This window comes from Doryrhamphus excisus, linkage group LG16 (assembly GCF_037039965.1).
Source record: "Doryrhamphus excisus strain RoL-2023G ecotype Guam linkage group LG16, RoL_Dexc_Guam_v1.1, whole genome shotgun sequence".
NCBI classification, from domain to species: domain Eukaryota; kingdom Metazoa; phylum Chordata; class Actinopteri; order Syngnathiformes; family Syngnathidae; genus Doryrhamphus; species Doryrhamphus excisus.
In genome coordinates, this window is record NC_136372.1 from 16,783,272 (window position 1) to 16,808,737 (window position 25,466).

Here is a 25,466-nt window from a genome sequence, read left to right on the forward strand (position 1 = left end):
ACGAGTATGACGTCACTCTCAGGTACAGCACACGTTTGTTTTGCCTGTGCTTTCTCTCTCTCTTGACAACTTCAAAACAAATTTCAAGAAGATGGCATGGCATGGAGTGAAAGATGGCAAGAATGGTATGCTTATTTTTCAAAGCATTTGCATGAAGTTTGTCACTTGCTAATTTGTCATTAAGAGCAGTGAAGCGGCAGAAGCGACTCAAATTAATTCTAAACAATGCTCCAGATCTACTTTTGTTATTTTATTTTATTTTTTTGCATGTTTAATGCATTCATTTTGGGTTTAGCATGGCATGATATTTAAAAATAACAGTAAAAAATTGATTATATAGAAAATCTTATTGTTTTTTTTAACGTGGCAACGTACACACTATTGCGTTAAGTAAAGAATTAGTTGTTTGTAAAAGCATATGCGTATATTTAAAAATAACTACTGCACACCCGTTATGTCAGCATTTTATTCCAACATTTTTTCCGACTAGAACAATATTTTTTCACGGGGTTCTTTTTGTGTGTGTGTGTGTATGTTCCACACATATTTTTTTTCGTCTAAACACATCTTAAGACAAGACACGCACGCTATTAACATCACAGACAATAAAGGGTTATTGTCAATACACAATGTATCGTGGTTGTATTCGCCAAACTAACGTGATACGCGCACGGCTCGGACGTTCGCCATTTGAAGCTGACAAATGAAAGTAAATGTCGCTTTACGTTTATCCCCCATCTGTAAATTAGCGCTCAGTTTTGCGTGAGTATTGTCGAGATTGTTGCGTTGCACAAATGCAACAAAGTGCCAACAGATAGAAGGTAGGCAAAACTGTGACGCTCAAAAAGTCCGCAATATATATATATATATAAATATATATATATACACAGACTATATATAAGTTTTCAGATAGGGCTGGACTTCAGGGGGCGTTGCCTTTTTTATATTTGAATAGATAGTAAACAAGCGATTGATGAGGGAATAAAATATGTAAATAGCCTTTATGTTAAGACAAAATGACGACTATGACGAAGCAGGCGTTCAAGAGATTATACGCGCGTGGCTATTTTTAAAAAACGTATATTTGACATAAACTTTTCTTTTTCTTCGCGGTATCACCGCATACAAATGAGTATTTAATGTCCCGGTTATGTTGAATGTGAACCCGGTCGGGGCTGGGCGGGCGTAGTGTGTTTGGAGCTCCATGCGGATGTGACATTTCAGAGAAGAGCGCAGCCGCCATTTTGACTCCAACACACTCACCGCCGAGCACAAACGGACGGGAGGGAGCGTGTCGAGGGCCGAACGCCGCTCAGTTAAACGCTGCATGACCGGGCACATTCCTCTTGGGGAACGCCGCTTACAGACGGGAATGCGACGACCTTGCCGAGTTTTGCCATTCGCTCTTTTAGGGAATTGTTTGATGTCGGGCCGCGCCAACTTCCACAGTAACGAATTGAATGGATAGCTTTCTTCTCCGCTCTTCCCCAGACGAGGGACACGCAGCGGAGCGCACGGACTGGGGATATCGCAGGCAAAGTTGTTGAATGTGCAGTTATACTGCAGCAGCCATTGTTGTATCCATTATTGGCTACCTTGTGTCAGGTAGCTAAAGCTAGCTGTAAACCGGCTATTTGCTCCACCAGGTGCGGGTCGTCTCTTTGCACACTTCCCGGTGGAAAGCAGGGATCATTTAGCTCCTTTCAGCGGGCCTCCCTCGTCGGAGCCCCGACTCATCCAGCCACCCGCCGTCAACCAGCTCCCCAACAAAGGCGCCGAAATTGGGCGAATAGCGAGCAAATACGTCCGCGTTTCTTTACCCGCTCCCCCGCCGACCTCCCCTCCTCACTCCCCGGCGCTGACAGCGGACAAGGCCGAGGTCGCAGCAGAGCAGGCCCGGCCGCCTAGGCTCGACCGGTCCACCCCACCTCCGCATCCTACCACACCTCAGCAGCAACAGTCCAGAACCCGGTTCCCATCCGAACCGGCCCTGGACAACGTCGACGATAACAAAGATAGCAGGGAGCCCCGCATCGCGACGACAAAAGCTGCCGACATGAACCACCACCATCACCACACGCAGCAGCAGAAAGCCGGCGAGCAGCAGCTCAGCGAGCCGGAGGACATGGAGATGGAAGGTTAGTCATTGCACTTGGCAGCACTATACTAGCTTGGGTGTGTGCACGAAGTTGGATCCACGCAATGGGAGGGTGAACTTTCCAGTAAACATAGGGGGCCCGGAGCTAGCCGGCTGCGTTATTGCTGATTGCGCGGCCGTTGCAGCACACTTGAGTGGAGCTGACCTCATTTCGCGTTGGAAGCTTTGCTAGTTTGTTTGCTTGCACCCGCATTTTACTTGGGAATACCAGGCGACCGACCGATCAAGAGTGTTAAAAATAACAATTCATTCATTCTATGAGTTAAGTGTGACGTGCATCATTGATTACTGCGAGTTACGAAGCGGGACGGTGCTGATGTGCAATTGTAAACACTGTGCTTGTAAGCGTGCCAATCAACCCCGGACGTATTGTTGGGTAAAACACCATTGTTGTGCTCCAGTCACTTGTGTCCGGTTTTGACAGCTTTTCGCAACTGCGAATAGGGCAAGTGTGTTTTTTACGTTGATAAACGCAATTTAAAAAGTGTTGGATTTAGTTATGTTCAAGGCAGCCCTTCGGCAATGGTGAGTTAGCATCGTGTTTGATAGCGTAAAAACACAAGCTGAGGCCTGTACTTGAATTATGTCCTTTCAGATGCAAAATTATTAAATTTAACTATAATCACAGTCTTACAAATGTACAGGTAAGTCGGCAAATCGTACGGACATTGGCGGCTAATTTGAAGCTAGCCAATTAGCCTCAAGGCCCACTTGATTACGCTTATTCGCTGGCTAGCACGTTAGTTAGCTTCTCGGCTAACGCTAGTGGAGGGGGTGTGTGGCGTTCTAAAATGGTGGCTTTGTGTTTTGCAACCTTCCTCTTGGCAACTGCGCCAGTCTTAAACATTCGATCAATGCCACGCGTATGTAACGTTTCCCTGTTGTCTCTAGCCGTCGTTGACATTTCTCGTTTAGCTTTTATCACGGGTTGTCGGCTGGTACTTGTCACCCGCAGCTAATGGTGGCTAATGACGGCCTCTCGATGGACACTGGCTAAGTGTTTGCTAACGAGCTAAGTAGCTAACGCAGATGCGTCAACCCGGACTTGCCGAGTTGACAATGATATAATACGCGCGTTGACTTTAATGGAGGTAGCATCTAATTAAAAAAAAAAAACACCTACACGATCGTTAAAGTTAAATTCATTAGTGCAACGTTGACTGCAAGGCTACTAAATGCTTTTGCAGTTCCAGAAAGGCCAGGCCCACGGCGGAGCAGCGCGGGGATTTGCTGCTTCATTGTATGGCAGACCAAACAGCATGGAGCTCGCCATTTTTAATGATCTCTGTTTTTGTTTTGTCCACCCTCCAGTCTGGACACATCTGTTAGCATCATTCCAAGTATTCCTCATTCCACGTCAGCCAAGAGAACGCTTTGATCGTGTGGTGTTTTTTTTTCCAGTTTTGGACCGAGTACACGACTGTTGTCAGTCCTCAGCATCACTGCGTCATTTATTCCCATTGATTTAATTTTCTGTTTTTAACACTGGACAAATGTCGTGCATCACAAGCACACAGGCCTGCTCGTTCAAATGGGTGCTTGAAATTGGCATACTGCAAAATATATATATATTTTTAATATTTAGACTTTACAATTTTAACTTTTGATCTTACTGTGGTGTAGCAAGTGTTCCCAAGCCTGCTTTGTATGCACATTATATTGGTTAGCGAGCTAAAGTTAGTCAGAAGCCAACCAGGTAGTGTGTAGTTTAATTAACAGAGTCCAAATTAATGCATAATAAGATGGTATTCATATGCGTTTATGCTAAAATAAAGAGCATATTAAACGAATGTGATTCACGCCCTCCAGGCTTTTTCAAGCCTGACTAATTGCTAAATTGGAGTGAAGTCGCCCTGGTGGTTTTTCAATTCATACTTTTGTACTTGTACACACTGTATTTATTTTTTTATTTCTGCTGAATGCAAAATCCTACATCAAGTCCGTTGAGATTTTGGCACTGCAGTCGTTGTTAAAAGGCCGCCTGAATGGGGATGAGGAAAAAGAAACATTATAATTATCATTATTATGTGCCTGCAGGAAACAGTCACTTGTTTGGACGTCATCAACTCCAGACACAAGTGACACTTTTTTGTTCTAATTGTCAGGAAGCTGACAAACACAACTGCATACTATCGGTTTCAATGGCAAGTTGCGGAAAATTCCCCTGATAAAATATCATTTATTTTCCAGTTGGTGACCCCTCCACATTGATTTCCCCAACTTCCAGTTGTGGAAAAACTAATTCCAAACCCACTCAGGCATCTCTCTGGGCATGACGAGCAATGTTGTCATTGTTAAAGACAACCGGGATAGGCTCTGGCGGCATAAAAAAATAATTTAATTAGGTATTTTATGAGATGAATGTTTACTTTCCTAATCCACCGGAGGATTAGAGTATTATTTAACATGGACACAGCTTTGGGTGGAACTTAATTAACAATGCGTCATCACTGTTTAGTGGTCAATTAGATGGAGGATCAAGCGCTCGTGACAGCTGTTGTCAGAGGCTAGAATTACAGTTTAATGCTGCTCCAGTCACAATTGCATGGTGTCCATATATGTTTCTCGATTTATTTTTGTGCTCGTTAGTATGAGAATTGAGACTCCATCCTTCATAAGTGGGTCAGCATTTTTTTTTTAGTCCATCCTCATATTCACATGACCTTTTGAGTTAGGACTAAATATTATCATAAGCTCCTGGATCATGAATTGTAAATAAATGCGTCATCTTTTTGTGGAAATTGGTTCCCAGTGATATGTATTTGAGTTTGTTGCCGCGACGGTCCACCTGTCAAACTGACTTACTGTATTTTCTTTCTTTGTGTACAGCTGGTGACACCGACGACCCTCCAAGAATTCCAGCCAACCCAGTAATCAATGGCAACTTGGCCATGGCAGACGGACACAACAACACAGAGGAGGACATGGAGGACGGTGAGGAGGGTGTGCATTGACGCAAAATTAGTGTTTTTCCCCCCCCTCTGCATTCATCTAAACACCCAGAGTCTCTCCGCTTCTCATTTCCTCCCATTTCACCGTAGACACCAGCTGGCGTTCAGAAGCGACTTTCAGGTTTGTGGTGGAGCGCTTCAGCCGCCTGAGCGAGTCCGTGCTCAGCCCCTCCTGCTTCGTCCGCAACCTCCCGTGGAAGATCATGGTGATGCCGCGCTTCTACGCCGACCGGCCGCACCAAAAGAGCGTGGGCTTCTTTTTGCAGTGTAACGCCGAGTCAGACTCCACGTAGGTGTCCCGTCCTTGCGTTGCGGTGTTGTCAAACCTCTCACCCGGAGGGAAAATGCTGAAAATACTGACATTGTGCAGAGACGTCCTTTAAATCGGAGTTGGTTGGAAAGACATTTTTCCGCATTTTACAAGTTTATTCCCAGAAAATTAAAAAAAAAAATTATTAAAATACACCCCCCCTTACTTTTCTTGTAAATTACAGCAGTTTTTTCCCAACTATTTAAACTTGGTTGTTGTAAATTTTGTTCTTTTAATAATGACTTTGCAAGTTTTTAGTTTATTCTTGTCACATTCTTTTTCTGCAACCAGGTTATTTGTTTCTCATAATATTCCAACTTAAATTTTTCAACTTTATGCTACTAAAATTATATATTTTTTTCTTCATTTTGACTTAATTCCTCTAAAATTACTGCAGACTTTGACATTTATTTCCCTTGTTAATGCAGTGTACACCCGTGCTTTAAATAAAAAAATAGGCCTCATAATCGTTGTTGCCTTCAGGTCGTGGTCGTGCCACGCTCAGGCCATGCTCAAGATCATCAACTACAAAGATGACGAGAAATCCTTCAGTCGCAGGATTGTTCACCTATTCTTCCACAAAGAGAATGACTGGGGCTTTTCAAACTTTATGTCCTGGAGCGTATGTATTTCAATTCCTAAATATTCATCTGTTTGCTGAGTTGGTCAGTGTTCTGTTCTTTTTTTTCAAAAAATGAGTAACGTTTCTGACATTGTTCCTCAGGATGTGACCGACCCAGAGAGGGGCTTTATCGATGATGACAAAGTCACATTTGAGGTCTACGTCCAGGCAGATGCCCCACACGGAGTGGCGTACGTACCTTTTTTTTAAAAAAAAATTTGTCTGTCATGGCTTGAAATTTGAATAAAGGTGAAAACTAATGTATGCTCTGTCTGCGTGTGTTTGGAACCAGTTGGGACTCAAAGAAACACACAGGCTACGTCGGTCTCAAGAACCAAGGCGCTACCTGCTATATGAACAGCCTGCTACAGACACTCTTCTTCACCAACCAGCTACGTCGGGTATGATGTTTGTCTTACCGCAGCAATAATTCTAAACAGTTTGGCTTAATGTATCATTTAAATCTTTTTTGACAAAATTCTACACCGTGTGTCTTTTCTGCTTGCAGGCGGTGTACATGATGCCCACGGAGGGAGACGACTCATCCAAGAGCGTTCCCCTGGCCTTGCAGAGGGTTTTCTACGAGCTGCAACACAGCGACAAGCCCGTCGGCACCAAGAAACTCACAAAGTCCTTCGGGTAATACATAGATTTTTCCGTCACTGACTAAAATTAGAAACTACTGCAGCGGTTGTTTGATCGTTGCCAGTAAAATGCTAATACAGGTGGTCCTCGGGTTTCTTCCTAGACTGATTAACTCAGAACTTGTACCTAAATTAACTCACCTGTCACTCACGGTACGCAGAACACATGGACGGTATTAAAAAGATGAAAAACAAGAATGAAATGAAACTTTTATTCCTGCCATCTCATGATAACCACCTCCTCCCAGATCTCCTTGTAACAGCGCATGGACTCCATGACCTCTGTAGCATTCATTAGCTTTCAAAAAAATGGTGTTCATTTCCACTTCCATGGTGACTGCTTTCTTTTTCTTCCGCCCGCAATCTCTGTAGCTCGAATGAGTCTCGTGTTTACAGCCCAAAATAGAGTTTTTAATTAATTTATGGGGCGCGTTCATAACCACAGAACATTGTAAACGGGACCACCTGTAATAATGCCATGAAAATGAGCTGGTGGAATAAATACCCCGCCCCCTTTTAAGGTACACAATATTTTTTTCTCGTGTTTTTCCCCCTATCGAGCTTCTAAGTAAAGTCTCTGAAAGTCCCTACCACCTTGAAGGGCATACATCATTATTTGAGAAACACCACTCTATGCAAATTAGATTGCTCTTATGTCTATTACTGCACCGCGTTCATACTTAACCAGAAACGGCGATCTGTGTCAGTCATGATAGAAATCTACACTCCACCTTTATTAATCTGATGTGACAACATAATCATGTTTGCCACTATAATACACTGCAGTATATTAGGCTGTTTAGCAAGTATTCTGAGTATTAGTCAGATGTTGGCATTCCCACTGTAATAGCGAGGTGCACTGCCTTTGTGTTGCAGGTGGGAAACTCTTGATAGTTTCATGCAACATGACGTGCAGGAGCTCTGCCGAGTGGTGAGTTCTCGCAAAAACATCTATCTGGTAAACAATGTGTGAGATGGCAGGGAAAAAAAAAAAAACTACTCTTTGTGTGTGTTTCAGCTCCTGGACAATGTGGAGAACAAAATGAAAGGCACTTGTGTTGAGGGAACCATCCCTAAGCTCTTCAGAGGAAAGATGGTGGTATGTTATCTTTCTTATTGTGCATCCTTTTGAGTCTTCTTCCTTGAGTGTGTTGGTAGAAGTCCACATTTTATTAAATTGCTTCATCAATATGAAAGTATAGGAGACCCGAGTTCAATCCCACCCTCGACCATCTCTGTGTGGAGTTTGCATGTTCTCCCCGTGCATACGTGGGTTTTCTCCGGGTACTCCGGTTTCCTCCCACATTCCAAATCATGCTAGGTTAATTAGCAACTCCAAATTGTCCATAGTTATGAATGTGAGTGTGAATGGTTGTTTGTCTATATATGTGCCCTGTGATTGGCTGGCCTCCAGTCCAGGGTGTACCCCGCCTTTCGCCCGAAGAAGACAGCTGGGCTAGCCTCCAGCACCCCCGCAACCCTTGTGAGGATAAGCGGTAGAAAATGAATGAATCGAGTTCTCCTATTTTGTGTGGAAGTGGTAACTTTTTGGCTCCTTATTTTGTCTTTCCCCCATCCTCGGTCATGTCTGTGTGGTGTTTGCATGTTCTCCCCGTGCATGCGTGGGTTTTCTCCCGGTACTCCGTTTTCCTCCCACATTGCAAAAACATGCTAGGTTAATTGGCGACTCCAAATTGTCCATAGGTATGAATGTGAGTGTGAATGGTTGTTTGTCTATATGTGCCCTGTGATTGGCTGGCCACCAGTCTAGGGTGTACCAAAGACAGCTGGGATAGGCTCCAGCACCCCCCGCTACCCCCGTGAGGATAAGCGGTAGAAAAGAATGAAAGAATGAATATAAAAGTAGTATATAGAAATGATGAAATCTTGTGTTGAATTACTGTGTTCATCTAAATGTTATGCGTATGTAATCTAAATGTCGTTTCTCACCAGTCATATATCCAGTGCAAGCATGTGGACTACCGATCGGAGCGGATAGAGGATTACTACGACATCCAACTTAGCATAAAAGGAAAGAAGAACAGTGAGTATCAACACGGCAACTCTGGGACTTTTGGCACTGTCTGTAAAAGCACAGTTCATCTGCCAGGATGTACGCCATCTTCTGGGAAATTAGCTCATGTTTTTTTTTTTCTTTAAGAGTATGTTTCAGTCGGTAGTCTTGATCACAATGTCTTATGTTCTTGTTTTGAAACACTTGGTTTCTAATCACATGAACGTTCCTTCCTGTCTCCAGTATTTGAGTCATTTAAGGATTATGTCGCAACGGAACAGTTAGACGGAGACAACAAATACGACGCGGGAGAGCATGGCCTGCAGGTGAGGTTTCACTCTGGCATGAGCCGCCGTCATGCATACACCAAGCATATATGGTAATGGTGATGGTTTAATTTCATTTGAACATGCATCAGATTACAATTGAATGCATCCCATAATCAGTTCCCAGTTCCACATGTCCAAAAGGAGTAGGAAGAAGCAAAGCTTATTAAATCCTACCCCTCCACCTGGTACTTTTACAATCAGTAACTGTTACATTTGTTCACTTCCTGCTTTCCTAATATAATTTTACTTTATTTTAATTTTATTTAATTTTTTTTTGTCACGTCCCGAAGTACGAAGTGATATGACTATACCATGACATAATGGGTACCATAGTAAGTGTCAATATAGTGATATATACAGTAAAGTCTCGTTATATCGATATTGGTTAAAACGAATGACTACTTATTACGATACTATTTTCATTTCCCGGCAAATTTCTAGTCTTTTATGATATAATTAGCTCCGTTAGTACGATACACGGTTATTATGATCATCCGGTTACTAGGATGCCCTTTTCATCTCCCGCCAGCCAATTTGGTCTGCTTATATCGATACAAAAGCAGCTTAAATCAATCTTTGCTTAAGGATTTCAATACCAAAAAAGAACACGGCGAACGGCTGCTTCCAGTCAACTTTATTTTTCACACTTCCACCACCAGAGTGCAGCACACACAGCGGAAAACACCCGTCCCTCGCGCCTACCCCTCCGGGTGGCAACGCCTTCCCTATCGATAGTTCCGGGGTGAATTATGTCCCGGTAACCGGTAATCATACAGCGTAAGTTTATTTTTATTTACTGTAGTACAAAATTTATTGTAGTACAAAAGCATGCTAGATACGCAATCCATGAACTCAAGGAGAAAATTACATGCCATATCAAAGATCTGCCCACTTTTAATGCAGTTCGGCGCAGGATCGGATATATGGATAGTCCGGTTATATCGGTATTTTTTCCGACTCCCGAGAATATCGATATAACGAGACTTTACTGTGTATATATATATATATATATATAGCACATCATGACTGGTTCAAGACTCTCCATCCTTGTATTTAGCAAACATCAACTGCTTGTATTGTTTCTTCAATTGGCTCATCGTCCATCATATATTCCGTACAGATTCATGCATTAAAACTCAGTTCCTCGGAATTAGGGTGTTCATTCAAGCTGGCATTTCCGACGAAAATCACAATGTCCTGACCAACTTCTTGTTTGATGTACAGGAGGCAGAAAAAGGAGTGAAGTTCCTCACTTTCCCGCCGATCCTTCATCTGCAGCTGATGAGGTTCATGTACGACCCGCAGACCGACCAAAACATCAAGATTAATGACAGGTAGGGATCGTTTTTTTTTTTTTTCTTCCAGTTTCACACAAAATGAGACTAACGGGTGTCACAAGACCATGCTTGAGGTCGGGTCAACGAGAGCAAGACGAGATTTTAACATTAATTGGAACAAATTTGGCATAGGCTCACGTTGCTCCTCGTGAGGCTCCCTTGCACTGTTCCCCCCCCCCACTGTATGACTGTTCTATCTATGGAGGGCTGTTCTGTGAAGCATGCAGGTGCTGAATGCGCTTTCTGCCTGTTTGGGGACGAGAGACTAAAGAGAAAATACATGGAGGCGGCCAAAAAAAAGTTAATTTTCATTTATTTTGTGATTTATTTATTGCTATTTTTATTCCTGCCACATTTTTAATCTCTCAAGACGCTGCGACACCCCTAGAGTCTACCTTTTTTGTTCCCAGTAGTACATGGATGTAGTACAAGGTGCTCTATTTTTTTTTTTTTTGCCGCAACAGTGCTTGAACTGCCTGTAAAGTGTGTGTGTGTGTGTGTGTGTGCCCCGACTGCATTACCAAGCTAGTGTTGACATTGATCGATTTGAAAGTGGGCTACCCTATCCGGTATAAAGCTTTAGGGGCCATTAATGGTTGTTCTGGCAATCCACTGGGGGACCGTGTGACACTTTGCCAGCACAGTCGCACGCCATGGAGAAACAGGTGTTTGTTTTCCATCCTTGTGACGCTTCAAGGTGTTGAATGAATAAAACAAGCAGCAAAAGCCTTGGGGATGAGGTGCAGGTGAACTTGCATCAAAGTACTTGATTAATAATTCAACTGCTGACTTTTTTTTTTATAGTCTTACTGGTTCAACTTAAATTTGCGTCTTCAACATTTTTCCTTATACTGTTCCTGTTATTGTGCTGTCCGTAGGTTTGAGTTCCCCGATCAGCTACCACTGGATGAGTTCCTTCAGAAGCCCGACTCCAAGGACCCGGCCAACTACATCCTGCACGCTGTGCTGGTGCACAGCGGGGACAACCATGGCGGTCACTACGTCGTCTATCTTAACCCCAAAGGAGACGGCAAAGTGAGTGTCAAGGAACCAATTGTGAGAACAATTTTTTTTTTATATATGTATATATTTATATATCTTTCACCAAAAAAATGTGTGTATTTGGATGGGAATAGTTTATTTGTGTTATTTGATGTATGTACGGTCTAATGCACGAATGATGATATGCTTGATGGTTCATGATTTTAAAAGCAGTCTTGCTTGGAAATTCCCTTGCTGTAGCGTGCAGAATATCACTTTGACAGAACATCAGCCACAGAACGACTTGTAGCATCAATGCTTTGGATGCTGCAGAACAATAATGAATATGTATCATGTCGTCTGAATTGAGTCACTTTACATAAATGGTTGTCTTAAGTGTTTTCTCCTCGCTTTTCTTCTCCGTCTGCCGTTTTGTTCTGCTGCAGTGGTGCAAGTTCGACGACGACGTGGTGTCACGCTGCACCAAGGAGGAGGCCATCGAGCACAACTACGGCGGACACGACGACGACCTCTCAGTTCGCCACTGCACCAACGCGTACATGTTGGTCTACATCCGGGAGTCCAAACTCAGTACGTAACATCTTATCTCCTAACACGGGATATATGGAAGAGTGGATCTCATCAATGGCGGGCTCGGTTTACACGTGCTTAATTCCCACTTTGGCTCTCCACGCCCACTTTCTGTTATCCCAGGTGAGGTGCTGCTGCCCATGACGGACGTGGACATCCCCCAGCAGCTGGTGGAACGCCTTCAGGAGGAGAAGAGAGTAGAGGCCCAGAAAAGGAAGGAACGTCAAGAGGCTCATCTCTACATGCAAGTTCAGGTAAAGAACTGGGACACCCATTTCAAGTTTTTTTTTTTTTTTCACGCGATGGATGATGATGCTCCCCAAAGTTGTATTATGGTATACATGATATTTTCTGTTTTATTGTTGTTGCTGCTTCTGGGTGAAAGCAAATTGAATTTGGTTTCTGCTCATTTCCTGCATGTTCCCGACGAACACACATTTTTGTCTGTAAGAGCTGTTCCATAAAAAGAACAATGTCTCCGCAGTTTGTCATAAGTGTGCTGCTGTTTTGGTTATATCGGGATATGTGCCGCTGCTTGACGCCGGATATGAAACAGTGCCTTGCTCTAAAGGCTGTTTTTGAGATCATCTGAAATGTTTCTGGAAAGCATATTCAAAGGCTGCTACTTATGCCTTATGGCGTTGTTATCTAGAATAGTGATTTTCAACCACTGTGAGAAATCGTATAATAATAATAATAAATTAGCATTTATTAATCATTTTCTGCAAATATTATGTAATTGTGGCGTGTGGCAACACGTAGCTGATTTCCTCGTTCCTCCAATAGATTTAGCGATGCACGTGCGAGGTCGTGGTGACAGTTTGCAACCGCAAGATTTTTCCAGTATAAAAAAACATTGGAAAAATACTGATCCGGAACACTTCCTGTCAGGTGACACAGCAGGCCAGCATGTCTGCCGAGGACATATGATGAGATAGTGGATGTCTCGGCTTTCAATCTTGTTTAGGACAAAGTACACTTTGCTTCAGGAAGTACATTTCAAATGAGAAACTGCTAATGTTTACCAATATTGACAATGACATTTTGGAGCATCATTTCATCCAGCAACTGTTGCATGTTGCCTTCAAACGCCAGATCTATTTGTGACCGTATTTCCCACAGGAGTTCAATCTATTTGCGGCTGCGGTGGGTTGCTGGAGGGCGTCTCTCTCTTCCCTAGATTTCTCTCTAGTCACTTTTTTGGGGGGGGGGGGGGAGGATGTACAGGAGTCTGATTACTTGCTAAACTGGCAACACCAATGCCTCCGGCTTTGTCGTCGTATTCTGTCAGACTTATATCTGTGGCGATCCAATGTATTTATGGCGGGCTGCCACTTTTTTGGGGGGGGGGAAGAGGATTTACAAGAGTCTGATTACTTGCTAAACTGGCAACACCAATGCCTCCAGCTTTGTCATCGTATTCCGTCAGACTTATATCTGTGGCGATCCAAATGTATTTATGGCGGGCTGCCACTTTTTTGGAGGGAAAAAGGAGGATGTACAGGAGTCTGATTACTTGCTAAACTGGCAACACCAATGCCTCCAGCTTTGTCATCGTATTCCGTCAGACTTATATCTGTGGCGGTCCAAATGTATTTATGGCGGGCTGCCACTTTTTTGGAGGGAAAAAGGAGGATGTACAGGAATCTGATTACTTGCTAAACTGGCAACACCAATGCCTCCGACTTTGTCATCGTATTCCGTCAGACTTATATCTGTGGCGGTCCAAATGTATTTATGGCGGGCTGCCACTTTTTTGGAGGGAAAAAGGAGGATGTACAGGAATCTGATTACTTGCTAAACTGGCAACACCAATGCCTCCGACTTTGTCATCGTATTCCGTCAGACTTATATCTGTGGCGGTCCAAATGTACTTATGACGGGCTGCCACAAACACTGCCGTGGTTAAGTTGACAGCAAGTCTCTCCAGTATTTGGCATTTTGTCATGATTTAAAGTGTTTGTCCTACAAGATTTCATCCAACCCAAGTTGTCGTTCTTCCTGTGCCCAGATGGTGACAGAGGATCAGTTCTGCGGTCACCAGGGGAATGACATGTACGACGAGGAGAAGGTGAAGTACACGGTCTTCAAAGTCTTGAAGAGCTCTACGCTGCAAGAGTTTGTCCAGAACCTGTCCCAGACCATGGTGAGAAAACGCCTCTCACTCCAACCCCTCCACCCTGTCACCGTTTTCCGACAAACGTACGGCGCTTTGAAAGTGAGCTGCGATGTGCTTGCAGGGTTTCCCGCAGGAGCAAATGAGGTTGTGGCCCATGCAAGCCCGTAGCAACGGCACCAAGCGACCCGCTATGCTCGACTACGAGGCTGACTGCAACAAGTCGGTCAGTGATTGCGTTTCAAATTGTATGTTTTACTGTCTTTTCCTAGTTTTTATTTATCATTTATTTTCCTGTTTTAGATGATTGGCTTGAGTGACAATGAGAATCCATGGACAATATTTCTGGAGACCGTGGATCCCGAGCTAGCAGCCAGTGGGGCCACGTTACCCAAGTTTGACAAAGATCGTAAGTAAAACAAAATAGTGACATATCAATACTTTCAATATTTCAGTCATTTGTTTGTCGTAAACAGAGCCATGTGTGAAATATGAATAATTATTCTTATAGTAATTATTATTTATATTAATGGTGTTTTTATACCATTTTGACATATTTTTTTTTGTATCTTAGCTTGGCTACATAAACTTGCTTCAGATTATCAAAATGAATAATTAATGTCCTTTATACCATGATATAAAATCCACAATTTCTTGCTTGTCAAAATTTAAATCAGTGCTGCTGGGAAAACTGTCATGTTAACAATGTATTGAACACGTTTGTGATGAAATAAATTACCAATATTTGTGGCATATCTCTCCTTTTTAGATGATGTCATGTTGTTCTTGAAGATGTACGACCCAAAAACAAGAAGCTTAAATTATTGTGGACATATCTACACGCCTATATCCTGCAAAATAAGTAAGTATCGGCAGCATCCGTGTAGCAGTACAAACAATGGAGGGTAAAAAAAAAAATGGTGTAAATGTTATTTCTGCTCATCTCTCCCCGTAACTAGGAGACCTGCTGCCAATCATGTGTGAGCGAGCAGGGTTTCAGCAGGAAACTAGCCTTATCCTCTATGAGGTGATCTATTTCTGTAGCATGCACTTGTTGGCACATTCCAACCACCTCTTCTCACTCCTCTGCTCCTTTCATGCAAGCTTCTCTTGTGTAGCGTCTGTTGGTTTCCTCACACTTGGTCGTTACAACACACTAAATGCCCCACAATCTCATTTGTGCCGTACAGGAAGTAAAGCCCAACCTAACGGAGCGCATACAGGACTATGACGTCTCTCTTGACAAGGCCCTGGATGAGCTCATGGACGGGGACATCATTGTCTTCCAGAAGTAAGAAGCCACATGTTTGAGACCCAACAAAGAAACTCGCTCGTTCCGCTGTCTTGATCTCGTCCGCTGTCCTCGGAATATCATGTAGGGACGACCCAGAGAACGACAGCAGTGAGCTGCCAACGGCCAAGGAATATTTCCGGGATCTCTACTACAGAGTGGATGTCATCTTCTGTGACAAGACCATCCACAACGACCCGGGCTTCGTGGTCACGCTCTCTAACCGCATGAACTATTTTCAGGTACGGCTCATCTACGCTGGTTATTTTAATAGAGGCAAAATGAGGTGTCTCCCTGTCATTGTTATGGGGGACGTGAAAAGGGAGGCATTGTTTGATTCCCAGAGCCACTGTGCCGTGATCCGATTTCTCTTGAAGAGACTCAAGATTACTTTTTTTTTTTTTTAACCAGAAAAAAAATTAACCACCCCCGGCTGACATGTTACCAGTGATTTTTGTAAAAATAATTTTACAAAAAAAATTGTAAATAAAATAAAATTACGTAAATAAAAAATAGAATTTTTTGTTTTAAACCAGAAAAAAATTTAATCACCACCCCCGGCTGACATGTTACCAGTGATTTTTGTAAAAATAATTTTACAAAAAAATTTGTAAATAAAAAATAGAATTTTTTGTTTTAAACCAGAAAAAAATTTAATCACCACCACCGGCTGACATGTCACCAGTGATTTTTTTCAATCACTCTTTTGTATTAACAAGAACGATATAATTATAGTTTATAGTGACAGTTATTGTAAAAAAATTAATAAAAAAATAACGTAAATTAAAAAATAGAAAAAACTATTTTTTTTAACCAGAAAAAATTTACTTTTGTATTAACAAGAACGATATAATTATACTTTATAGTGACAGTAATTGTAAAAAAAAAAAAAAAAACAAATTAAAAAAATAGATTTTTTTTTAAACCAGAAAAAAATTGAATCACCACCAACTATATAATTATAGTTTATAGTGAGTTATTGTAAAAAAATGTATATTAAAAAATAGAAAAATATTTTTACTTTTTTTTTTTTTTTTTTTTTTTTTAAACTGCACTAAAATCCTCCAGTTATTGCATTTTGGGCTGACAATGACTGGTTTTCATGGCAGTCACATGCAGTTGTCTTGCAGACACGTATGTCTCCGTAGCACATGCGTGTGCGCGCAAACAAATGTCTCCGAAGCGAGCAATAATTTGCACTCATTCCGTTGTTACAATCAGCTTAGCCATTAAATGATAACTAACAATAATGGAAGAGGGCGGGACATAACGCTTGCAGCCGTCAGTCACTTTTAACTGTTGTGAAAATGATTTGTTTACAACAGTAAAAGTGTCAGCAAAGCAACAGTTAACGCTTCTCCGCTACATCATGTGTATCCATATTTATGCGCCGTGGTACGGTAAAGGTTGGGAAACATGGATTTTTAAAATGTAAACATTTTGTCGTTTTGTCAGGTGGCTAAGACGGTAGCGCAAAGACTGAACACGGACCCCATGCTGCTGCAGTTCTTTAAGTCACAGGGGTAGGAGGCTTGTCTCATACACACCAAAAACCATAGCGGCCTGCATGAGCTCTCATCATCATGGAGTCCCTATAGTAGAAATGTTGCATAACCTGTCCCCCCCCACCTTATTTTGTTGTCTCCCCTCTTCCTCCCGCCTCTTTCTTCTTCTTCTTCTACCCTCCTTGCTCTTTATCATCGCCTCCCCCCTTTTCCCTGCTTTCTCTCCTCCCCCTTTTTCTGCATCCTCCCCCCCTGCCTGGTGGTGTGGTGGCCAGGTACAGGGACGGTCCAGGGAATCCTCTCAGACACAACTATGAGGGAACACTCCGGGAACTGCTGCAATTCTTTAAGCCCCGGCAGCCCAAGAAACTCTACTATCAGCAGGTGAGTTTGTTTTTTTTTCCTTTTCTCTTATTTATAGTTTGGTTTGACGTTCAATCTCAAGTGGACTTCATCCCACGACTGCTGCTTTCAGATCAGATGTTGAGTTCACCTGTTTTAGTCTTGTCATCCAATACTTCTCTACAAGAGAGGAGAAATATGATCTCAGGGAAGAACTACATTTGAAACACTTCTATGCTAGGACTACGTTAAAAAGCCATAGCATTTCAGTATGTGGAGTCAAACTATGGAATGGATTGAGTAAGGAACTCAAACAATGCACAACGATGAGCCAATTCAAGAAACAATACAAGCAGTTGTTACTGTTACACTTACTATGGTACCCATTATGTCATTGGATGCTCATATCACCTTGTACTTCGGTACGTGACAATAAAAATATATTATCAATAAAAGTTAATAAAATTAAGTTAATTAAATGTATTTTTCAATTTTTTTAATTACATTTAATTTGTTAATTAAAATTAAATTATATATTTTTTATAAAATTAAAAACATTAAAATTAAATAAAATTAAAATAAATTTAAATTATATTAAGAAAGCAGGAAGTGAACAAATGTAACAGTTACTGATTGTAAAAGTACCAGATACTATGGTACCCATTATGTCATTGTATGGTCACCTCGTACTTCAGTACAAGGTACATTATTAAAAAAATAATAAATAAAAAACTTAAACTGTATTATGGAAAGCAGGAAGTGAACAAATGAACCAGTTACTGATTGTAAAAGTAAACTGTATTATAGAAAGCAGGAAGTGAACAAATGAACCAGTTACTGATTGTAAAAGTAAACTGTATTATGGAAAGCAGGAAGTGAACAAATGAACCAGTTACTGATTGTAAAAGTAAACTGTATTATGGAAAGCAGGAAGTGAACAAATGAAACTGTTACTGATTGTAAAAGTAAACTATATTATGGAAAGCAGGAAGTGAACAAATGAACCAGTTACCGATTGTAAAAGTAAACTGTATTATGGAAAGCAGGAAGTGAACAAATGAAACTGTTACTGATTGAAAAAGTAAACTGTATTATGGAAAACTGTATTATGGAAAGCAGGAAGTGAACAAATGTAACAGTTACCGATTGTAAAGGTACCAGATGGAGGGGTAGGATTTAATAAGCTTTGCTTCTTCCTACTCCTTTTGGACATGTGGAACTGTGGTAGGTGAGATAAGCCGCATTTGGCAACTGACGGATGACGTTTTCATAAGAAAACCAGCAGACGCGTGGAACTGGTTCCGCACAACAATATTTCACGCATTTGTGTCATTTGTTTCTTTTCATGCACAGTTGAAAATGAAGATCACCGACTTTGAAAACAGGCGGAGTTTTAAATCCATATGGCTCAACACCCAGTTCAGAGAGGAGGTAAAACGCCCCCACAACATCCACGCGACCGCACCATAATAACCCGGATGCGTCAAACCGTGCACTTGTGCGCTTTCCGCAGGAGATCACACTCTATCCCGACAAGCACGGCTGTGTTCGGGACCTGTTGGATGAATGTAAAAAGGCAGTGGAGCTCTCCGAAAAAGGCTCCGAGAAGCTCAGGTATTTGTCCTGCTTCGGTATGATGAAATGCCGTGTGTGTGTGTTAGAATCCAAGAGCCTGAACTTCCTCCTTTTCCTTCCTCCCCCACTTCCCAGGCTGTTAGAGATAGTAAGCTATAAAATCATCGGGGTTCACCAGGAGGACGAGCTTCTAGAATGTTTATCTCCGGCTGCCAGTCGCACCTTCAGAATAGAGGTAAGTGTGAAAATTAAAAAAAAAAAAAAAAAAAAATCTCGACTTAAATGCACAAGACTAAAAAGGGGGGGGAAGTGGGCTAATAAATTGACAATAAAAGCACAAATACTGCGGATTTCGGAAAACAGATGGAATGATACAGCACTCTACAAGAAGCAATTAAATCTGTAAAAGTAAATAATAAAAAAAATCCAAAAATTAACTATAATGATGAAAATGGTAATATTAATGATGGTAATAATAAAGATTATAACAATAATAATATTACACTGATAATAATATATAATGGAAAAAGGGGTAGGCATTTATAAGCCTACTCCTTTTGGGCTTGTGATCAGATAGCTGAATACAAATGTAAATAATGGAAAGTTATATTTTGATTGATGTAAGAAACGCACTGTAATGTTTCATATTTTTGCCCAAATAAAAATAAATAAATAAATATCCCCCCCCCCCCCTCTCATAGATATCAATATTACCAGTAGTTTTCACAACAGTGCTCCAAAACCTATAATGTATTTGACAATGACTTAACCGCTGCTAACCATCTTGCCGGTCTTCCTCATCCAGGAGATTCCTGTGGACCAGGTGGATCTGGACAAGGACAGTGAACTGCTCATCCCGGTTGCTCATTTTCACAAGGAAGTCTTCGGCACGTTTGGGATCCCCTTCTTGCTCAAAATCAGACAGGTCTGTGTGCCCCTGTTTCCATACATTCATATATTTTTTGGGGGTCTCTCATTCCGTGTGGAAGTGGTAACATCTTTGTGCTACTTCACCACTTTTTTGAAACACTTTGTATCAGGGAGGCTAACTAGTTAGCTCGGTATGCTAGCGGCAACCGTCTGTGTCCCTGCAGTGTATAGAGATATAAAGAAAGAATAATAGTAGTGACTTTTTTTTGGTTGTTATTTTATGTCTTATGTAGTCATAAGCAGCTTTCCATGCCCTAATTATGAAAATAATATCCTCTTATTATATTATGTATGTATGTATATATGTGTGTGTCGGTAATATATATGTATGTATGTATCATATTATATATATATATAATATAATAAGGGGATATTATTTTCATAATTAGGGCATGGAAAGCTGCTTATGACTACATAAGACATAAAATAACAACCAATAATTCCATATAATATATATATATGTGTGTTTTGTCTTGCTTTTTGTCTCCCGTGGCATCCGTCAAAAAACATGTCTTGACCAGTTATGCAAATTAGACCCCACCCTGCCCTCCACCGCAAGTAGATTGCAGTCCTGTGGCGAAAACACTACATTCCATCATCTTGCCGCGCCCCCCGTTTCTCACCTCACTTCTCCCCGTCTACCACCAGGGCGAGTCTTTTCGGGAGGTGATGAGGAGGATCCAGACTATGTTGGATATCCAGGAGAAAGAGTTTGAGAAGGTGACGATAACGATACACACACACGATATCTGTAAAAGCACCTGTCGCCCCCTTTTTAACACACTGGGGGGGTTGGCTTAACTCCATCCTGCAGTTCAAGTTTGCGATTGTGATGATGGGTCGGCATCAGTACATCACCGAAGACGAGTACGAGGTCAACCTAAAGGACTTTGAACCACAGCCAGGTATGTGCTCCTTTTTACCACAACGCATTAGGATTTCTGAAGTACCCAATTCCTGTCTGGATCTGTTCATAAGTGAATTCATTCATTTTCTACCGCTTCTCCTCACGGGGGTGCTGGAGCCTATCCCAGCTGTCTTAGGGCCAGAGGCGGGGTACACCCTGGACTGGTGGCCAGCCAATCACAGGGCACATATAGACAAACAACCATTCACACTCACATTCATACCTATGGACAATTTGGAGTCGCTAATTAACCTAGCATATTTTTGGAATGTGGGAGGAAACCGGAGTACCCGGAGAAAACCCACGCATGCACGGGGAGAACATGCAAACTCCACACAGAGATGACCGAGGGTGGGGAAAGACAAAATAAGAAGCCACAAAGTTACCACTTCCACACAAAATAGAAGAACTCATTCATTCATTGATTTTCTACCGCTTATCCTCACGGGGGTGCTGGAGCCTATCCCAGCTGTCTTCTTCGGGGCGAGAGGCGGGGTACACCCTGGACTGGTGGCCAGCCAATCACAGGGCACATATAGACAAACAACCATTCACACTCACATTCATACCTATGGACAATTTGGAGTCGCTAATTAACCTAGCATATTTTTGGAATGTGGGAGGAAACCGGAGTAACCCGGAGAAAACCCACACATGCACAGGGAGAACATGCAAACGCCACTTAGAGATGACCGAGGGTGGGGAAAGACAAAATAAGAAGCCACAAAGTTACCACTTCCACACAAAATAGAAGAACTCATTCATTCATTGATTTTCTACCGCTTATCCTCACGGGGGTGCTGGAGCCTATCCCAGCTGTCTTCTTCGGGGCGAGAGGCGGGGTACACCCTGGACTGGTGGCCAGCCAATCACAGGGCACATAGTCAAACAACCATTCACACTCACATTCATACCTATGGACAATTTGGAGTTGCTAATTAACCTAGCATGTTTTCGGAATGTGGGAGGAAACCGGAGTAAGTAAGTAAGAAAAATAAGTGAATAATAACTGGTAGACTGCAATAAAAAAAGAAATAGTTTACATCCGCCGGGTATCCGCGGCTGCAGTGCACAGTGTGAGTGACAGGAAGAAAAGCACTAATGCTTGATATAAGTGTGGAGCGCCATCCGGTTGATATTGGATGAAGATACTGAATTGGGACACCCAATTAGATGCAGGCCGATATCATCCGATTATTCCGATTATTGTATTTTTGCTGCAAGTGAGCCACGGCGAAGCTTGCCCGCATCCCGCTGGTTTCTCACGTGTCCCCCCCCCCCCCCCCACCCTCCCGTTCTGCAGGTAACATGTCCCACCCGCGCCCCTGGCTTGGGTTGGATCATTTCAACAAAGCTCCAAAGAGAGGGCGCTACACCTACCTGGAGAAAGCAATCAAAATCCACAACTAAAGCGGCCCGTCCTTCCTTGTTTGGCCCTGCTCCTTCCTTCCTTCCTTCCTTCCTTCCTTCCTTCCTACGGCCCCCGCCTTCCTTCCTTCCTCCCCGACCCACTTCACACCATAACTGACTGTAACCAACCGTGTGTGGAAGTGTGCGCTTGTGTGAGTGTGTGTGTGTGTGTGGGCGCTCGACACCCTGCCTGGACCCCCCCACCCCCTCAACCCCCTCCACCCCCAACAAGCGCCACACTTGGCACTGTCTTCAGCCGATATCGCTGCAGCTGATGGATCATCCCTTATCAAAAATTAATTCCACCAACTTTATCCTTTTTTTTTTTTTTTTTTTTAACCCATCCACCGGTTCGACCCCCAACCCCCCCCCCCCCTTTTTTTTTTTTTTTTTTTTTAAAAGCAATCCCTTTTCATATTACGAGCCTTTTCTTTCCCCCGGCTTCTCTTAACTGTTGGCTGCCTGTTTTTGTTGCCTGGGAGTGGCAGAAATTGAATTTTAATAAGTGGAGACATGAGTATAAAATATTATACTATAATGTATATATCTATAAATATACATAACAAAAGTTCTAGACCTAATTTTTTTCCCCCGCCCTTTCTTCCGCCTCACTCATGTTTGTTTTTTCCCCGTTGAGTATTTTTTTTTTTTTGGTTTTATTTTGTTTTGGGTTTGATTTTTTTTTTTTTTTTTTTTTTTTTTTTTTTTTTTTAATGAAGACTCGTTTGAAGAGAGGCATCACGCTGCTGCTGCTGCTGCTGCTGTGAGGACAGTTTAGTAGAAGTACGTTTGCAAGGACTAACTGACAGGGAGAGAGAGGGACAAAAAAGGCCACTTTTTGACCGACAATTTGTCAACAACAACAACAAGAAGAAGAAGAGAGAGAGAAGTGCTGGGAAAAGTGGTGGCATCCATCCTCTTTTTTTTTTTTTTTTTTTGCAAAGCCTGAGTGTGCTTCTTACATTTTTCTGCTCCCATCCTTTTTAGTGCAACAACAACGAGAAAAAAAACAAGTATTTCCACGTTTACGCACACAGTTCTTTCTCACTTAGTTTTGTTGGGAGCAAAAAAATATTTTTTGTCTTTCTGCAGAACTTGTTATTATTATTATTATTATTATAAAGTAATAAGATTCCACTGCATATGTTTAAAAAAAATAATAAATGGGAAAAAAAATGAGGAAGAATTTTGTCTGTATTTCATCTTGCACATTGGCACTTAATGTCAGCGGTTTCTCAGGATTGGTAAAAAAAAAAAAAAATCTCCATTTTGGATTCTTTTTTTTTTCTTTTTTGTGAGGAACACAACAGATTAGCATCTTACTCGGCTTCTCTTGGTTGTTCCTTGTTTGGTACTAAACCATCTTGGTCTTCTTCCTCCATCCCTCCCATCTCCTTGAGTGGAAGTGTCGCCCCCGTGTGGCAAGGAGGCTTGCAGTCTTGACCGGGTTAAGAGGATTGTGTAGAGGCAAAAACCAGCATTGGAAGAAAACTTTAATCATTATGAAATTATTTTTTTCTTTTCAAAGCACAGATGGAATGCTCCTCTCATAGCGCATAGCGGGCTCTGTAAAGACAACATTTAAGAATTGTATATTTAAAAAAAAAAAATATGGACGTGTAAAATTTAAAGAAACACTCGCCTTTGTTGTTGGGTACAGAAGGAGCCGGTTGTTCATATTTCTTGTGTGTAGGCTTTTTTTTTTTTCTTTTGTTTTTGTTTTTTTTTTTTTTCTTTGCGTTCCTGATGTACCATTTGACAGTTCTATTCTGTTACATTTTGGATTTGTTTTCCAAACTAACTGCATCGGGTTTGTCTTGTCTCCCAAAACGTGCAGTGCAAACTAAAGATGACCTGCGGAATCACATTTTCATTTTTGATCTTTTTAAATTTAAAATCCTCAGTGTAGCAGCAGTGTACGACAAACTATTCCTGTATATTGCCTTTTTGCTGGAAAATGTATGTTGAATAAAATTTTCTACAAAAAAAAAAAAAAATTGAAACCCTGCAGCTTCTTTTACGAGTGGTTGACCTCGATGAACTTTGGTGACGGTACTACTGAGTTAAAATTTTTTGCAGTTGAATCTTTAATCCACACTTTATCATCAAATTATAATGGCTGAGGTGGAGGACTGAGACCTAAAATTACTTGTTAAATTATAAAAAAAAAGGCCATTAAAACTAACCAATTTGTAGTACCACGTTTTACCTCAAGGGGCAGCACTGAGTTACTATCACAGTATAAAATACATTTTAATACACAATTTTTGTGGACAGATTATAGATTAGACAAAAATGTTCAAACTTCCTCTTGTTTGAGTAAACATGGGAATGGAGATGCAGTGAGCATTTTCGGCTTTTACCAATGTACACCACTGGGGGCACTAGTGAGCACTAACGTTACTTTCGGCTTTTACCAATGTACACCACTAGAGGCACTGTTTAGCATTAGTGTCATTTGCGGCTTTTATCAATGTACACCACTAGAGGCACTGTTTAGCATTAGTGACACTTTCGACTTTTACCAATGTACACCACTAGAGGCACTGTTTAGCACTAGTGTCACTTTCTGCTTTTACCAATGTACACCACTAGAGGCACTGTTTAGCATTAGTGTCATTTGCGGCTTTTATCAATGTACACCACTAGAGGCACTGTTTAGCATTAGTGACACTTCCGGCTTTTACCAATGTACACCACTAGAGGCACTGTTTAGCATTAGTGACACTTCCGGCTTTTACCAATGTACACCACTGGAGGCACTGTTTAGCATTAGTGACACTTCCGGCTTTTACCAATGTACACCACTAGAGGCACTGTTTAGCATTAGTGACACTTTCGACTTTTACCAATGTACACCACTAGAGGCACTGTTTAGCATTAGTGACACTTTCAACTTTTACCAATGTACACCACTAGAGGCACTGTTTAGCACTAGTGTCACTTTCGGCTTTTACCAATGTACACCACTAGAGGCACTGTTTAGCATTAGTGACACTTTCGGCTTTTACCAATGTACACCACTAGAGGCACTGTTTAGCATTAGTGTCATTTGCGGCCTTTATCAATGTACACCACTAGAGGCACTGTTTAGCATTAGTGACACTTCCGGCTTTTTCCAATGTACACCACTAGAGGCACTGTTTAGCACTAGTGTCACTTTCTGCTTTTACCAATGTACACCACTAGAGGCACTGTTTAGCATTAGTGACACTTCCGGCTTTTACCAATGTACACCACTAGAGGCACTGTTTAGCACTAGTGTCATTTGCGGCTTTTATCAATGTACACCACTGGGGGCACTAGTGAGCACGTTCGGCTTTTACCAATGTACACCACTGGAGGCACTGTTTAGCACTCGTGTCACTTTCGGCTTTTACCAATGTACACCACTGGGGGCACTGTTGAGCCACTAGTTTTCTCATAATCCAACAATTAAATGCCTTTTAATGA

The 25,466-nt window shown here is 41.8% G+C and overlaps 1 protein-coding gene across 12 annotated transcripts; it reads left to right on the forward strand.

Annotated features, from left to right (window-relative positions):
• Positions 1-1,646: 1,646 nt before the first annotated feature.
• Positions 1,647-22,413, forward strand: usp7 (ubiquitin specific peptidase 7 (herpes virus-associated)). Of its 12 annotated transcripts, none has more exons than XM_058049145.2 (31): positions 1,647-2,138; positions 4,988-5,101; positions 5,200-5,398; positions 5,903-6,041; positions 6,144-6,232; positions 6,334-6,442; positions 6,550-6,680; positions 7,562-7,616; positions 7,704-7,784; positions 8,639-8,729; positions 8,943-9,025; positions 10,253-10,362; positions 11,244-11,421; positions 11,793-11,937; positions 12,061-12,191; positions 13,949-14,083; positions 14,178-14,279; positions 14,357-14,462; positions 14,823-14,915; positions 15,013-15,080; positions 15,244-15,344; positions 15,433-15,586; positions 16,800-16,867; positions 17,125-17,233; positions 18,545-18,622; positions 18,705-18,805; positions 18,902-19,001; positions 19,572-19,691; positions 20,345-20,416; positions 20,511-20,601; positions 21,907-22,413. In XM_058049145.2, exons 1-31 carry the CDS (start codon positions 2,057-2,059, stop codon positions 22,011-22,013), a joined length of 3,342 nt encoding a protein of 1,113 aa, XP_057905128.2. In that variant the 5' UTR covers positions 1,647-2,056; the 3' UTR covers positions 22,014-22,413. The 12 variants fall into 12 exon arrangements, with proteins under 12 accessions (XP_057905128.2, XP_057905129.2, XP_057905132.2 ...); XM_058049146.2 differs by having other exon boundaries at positions 17,131-17,233; XM_058049149.2 differs by having other exon boundaries at positions 11,244-11,400.
• Positions 22,414-25,466: the final 3,053 nt, after the last annotated feature.

Excerpts from the sequence above, each read along its gene's own strand:
- usp7 (XM_058049145.2), top strand. The coding sequence starts at position 2,057 with ATGAACCACCACCATCACCACACGCAGCAGCAGAAAGCCGGCGAGCAG. Across the intron at positions 5,102-5,199 it reads CATGGAGGACGGTGAGGAGG|ACACCAGCTGGCGTTCAGAA; the intron begins GTGTGCATTGAC and ends ATTTCACCGTAG. Across the intron at positions 16,868-17,124 it reads CAGTTCTTTAAGTCACAGGG|GTACAGGGACGGTCCAGGGA; the intron begins GTAGGAGGCTTG and ends TGTGGTGGCCAG.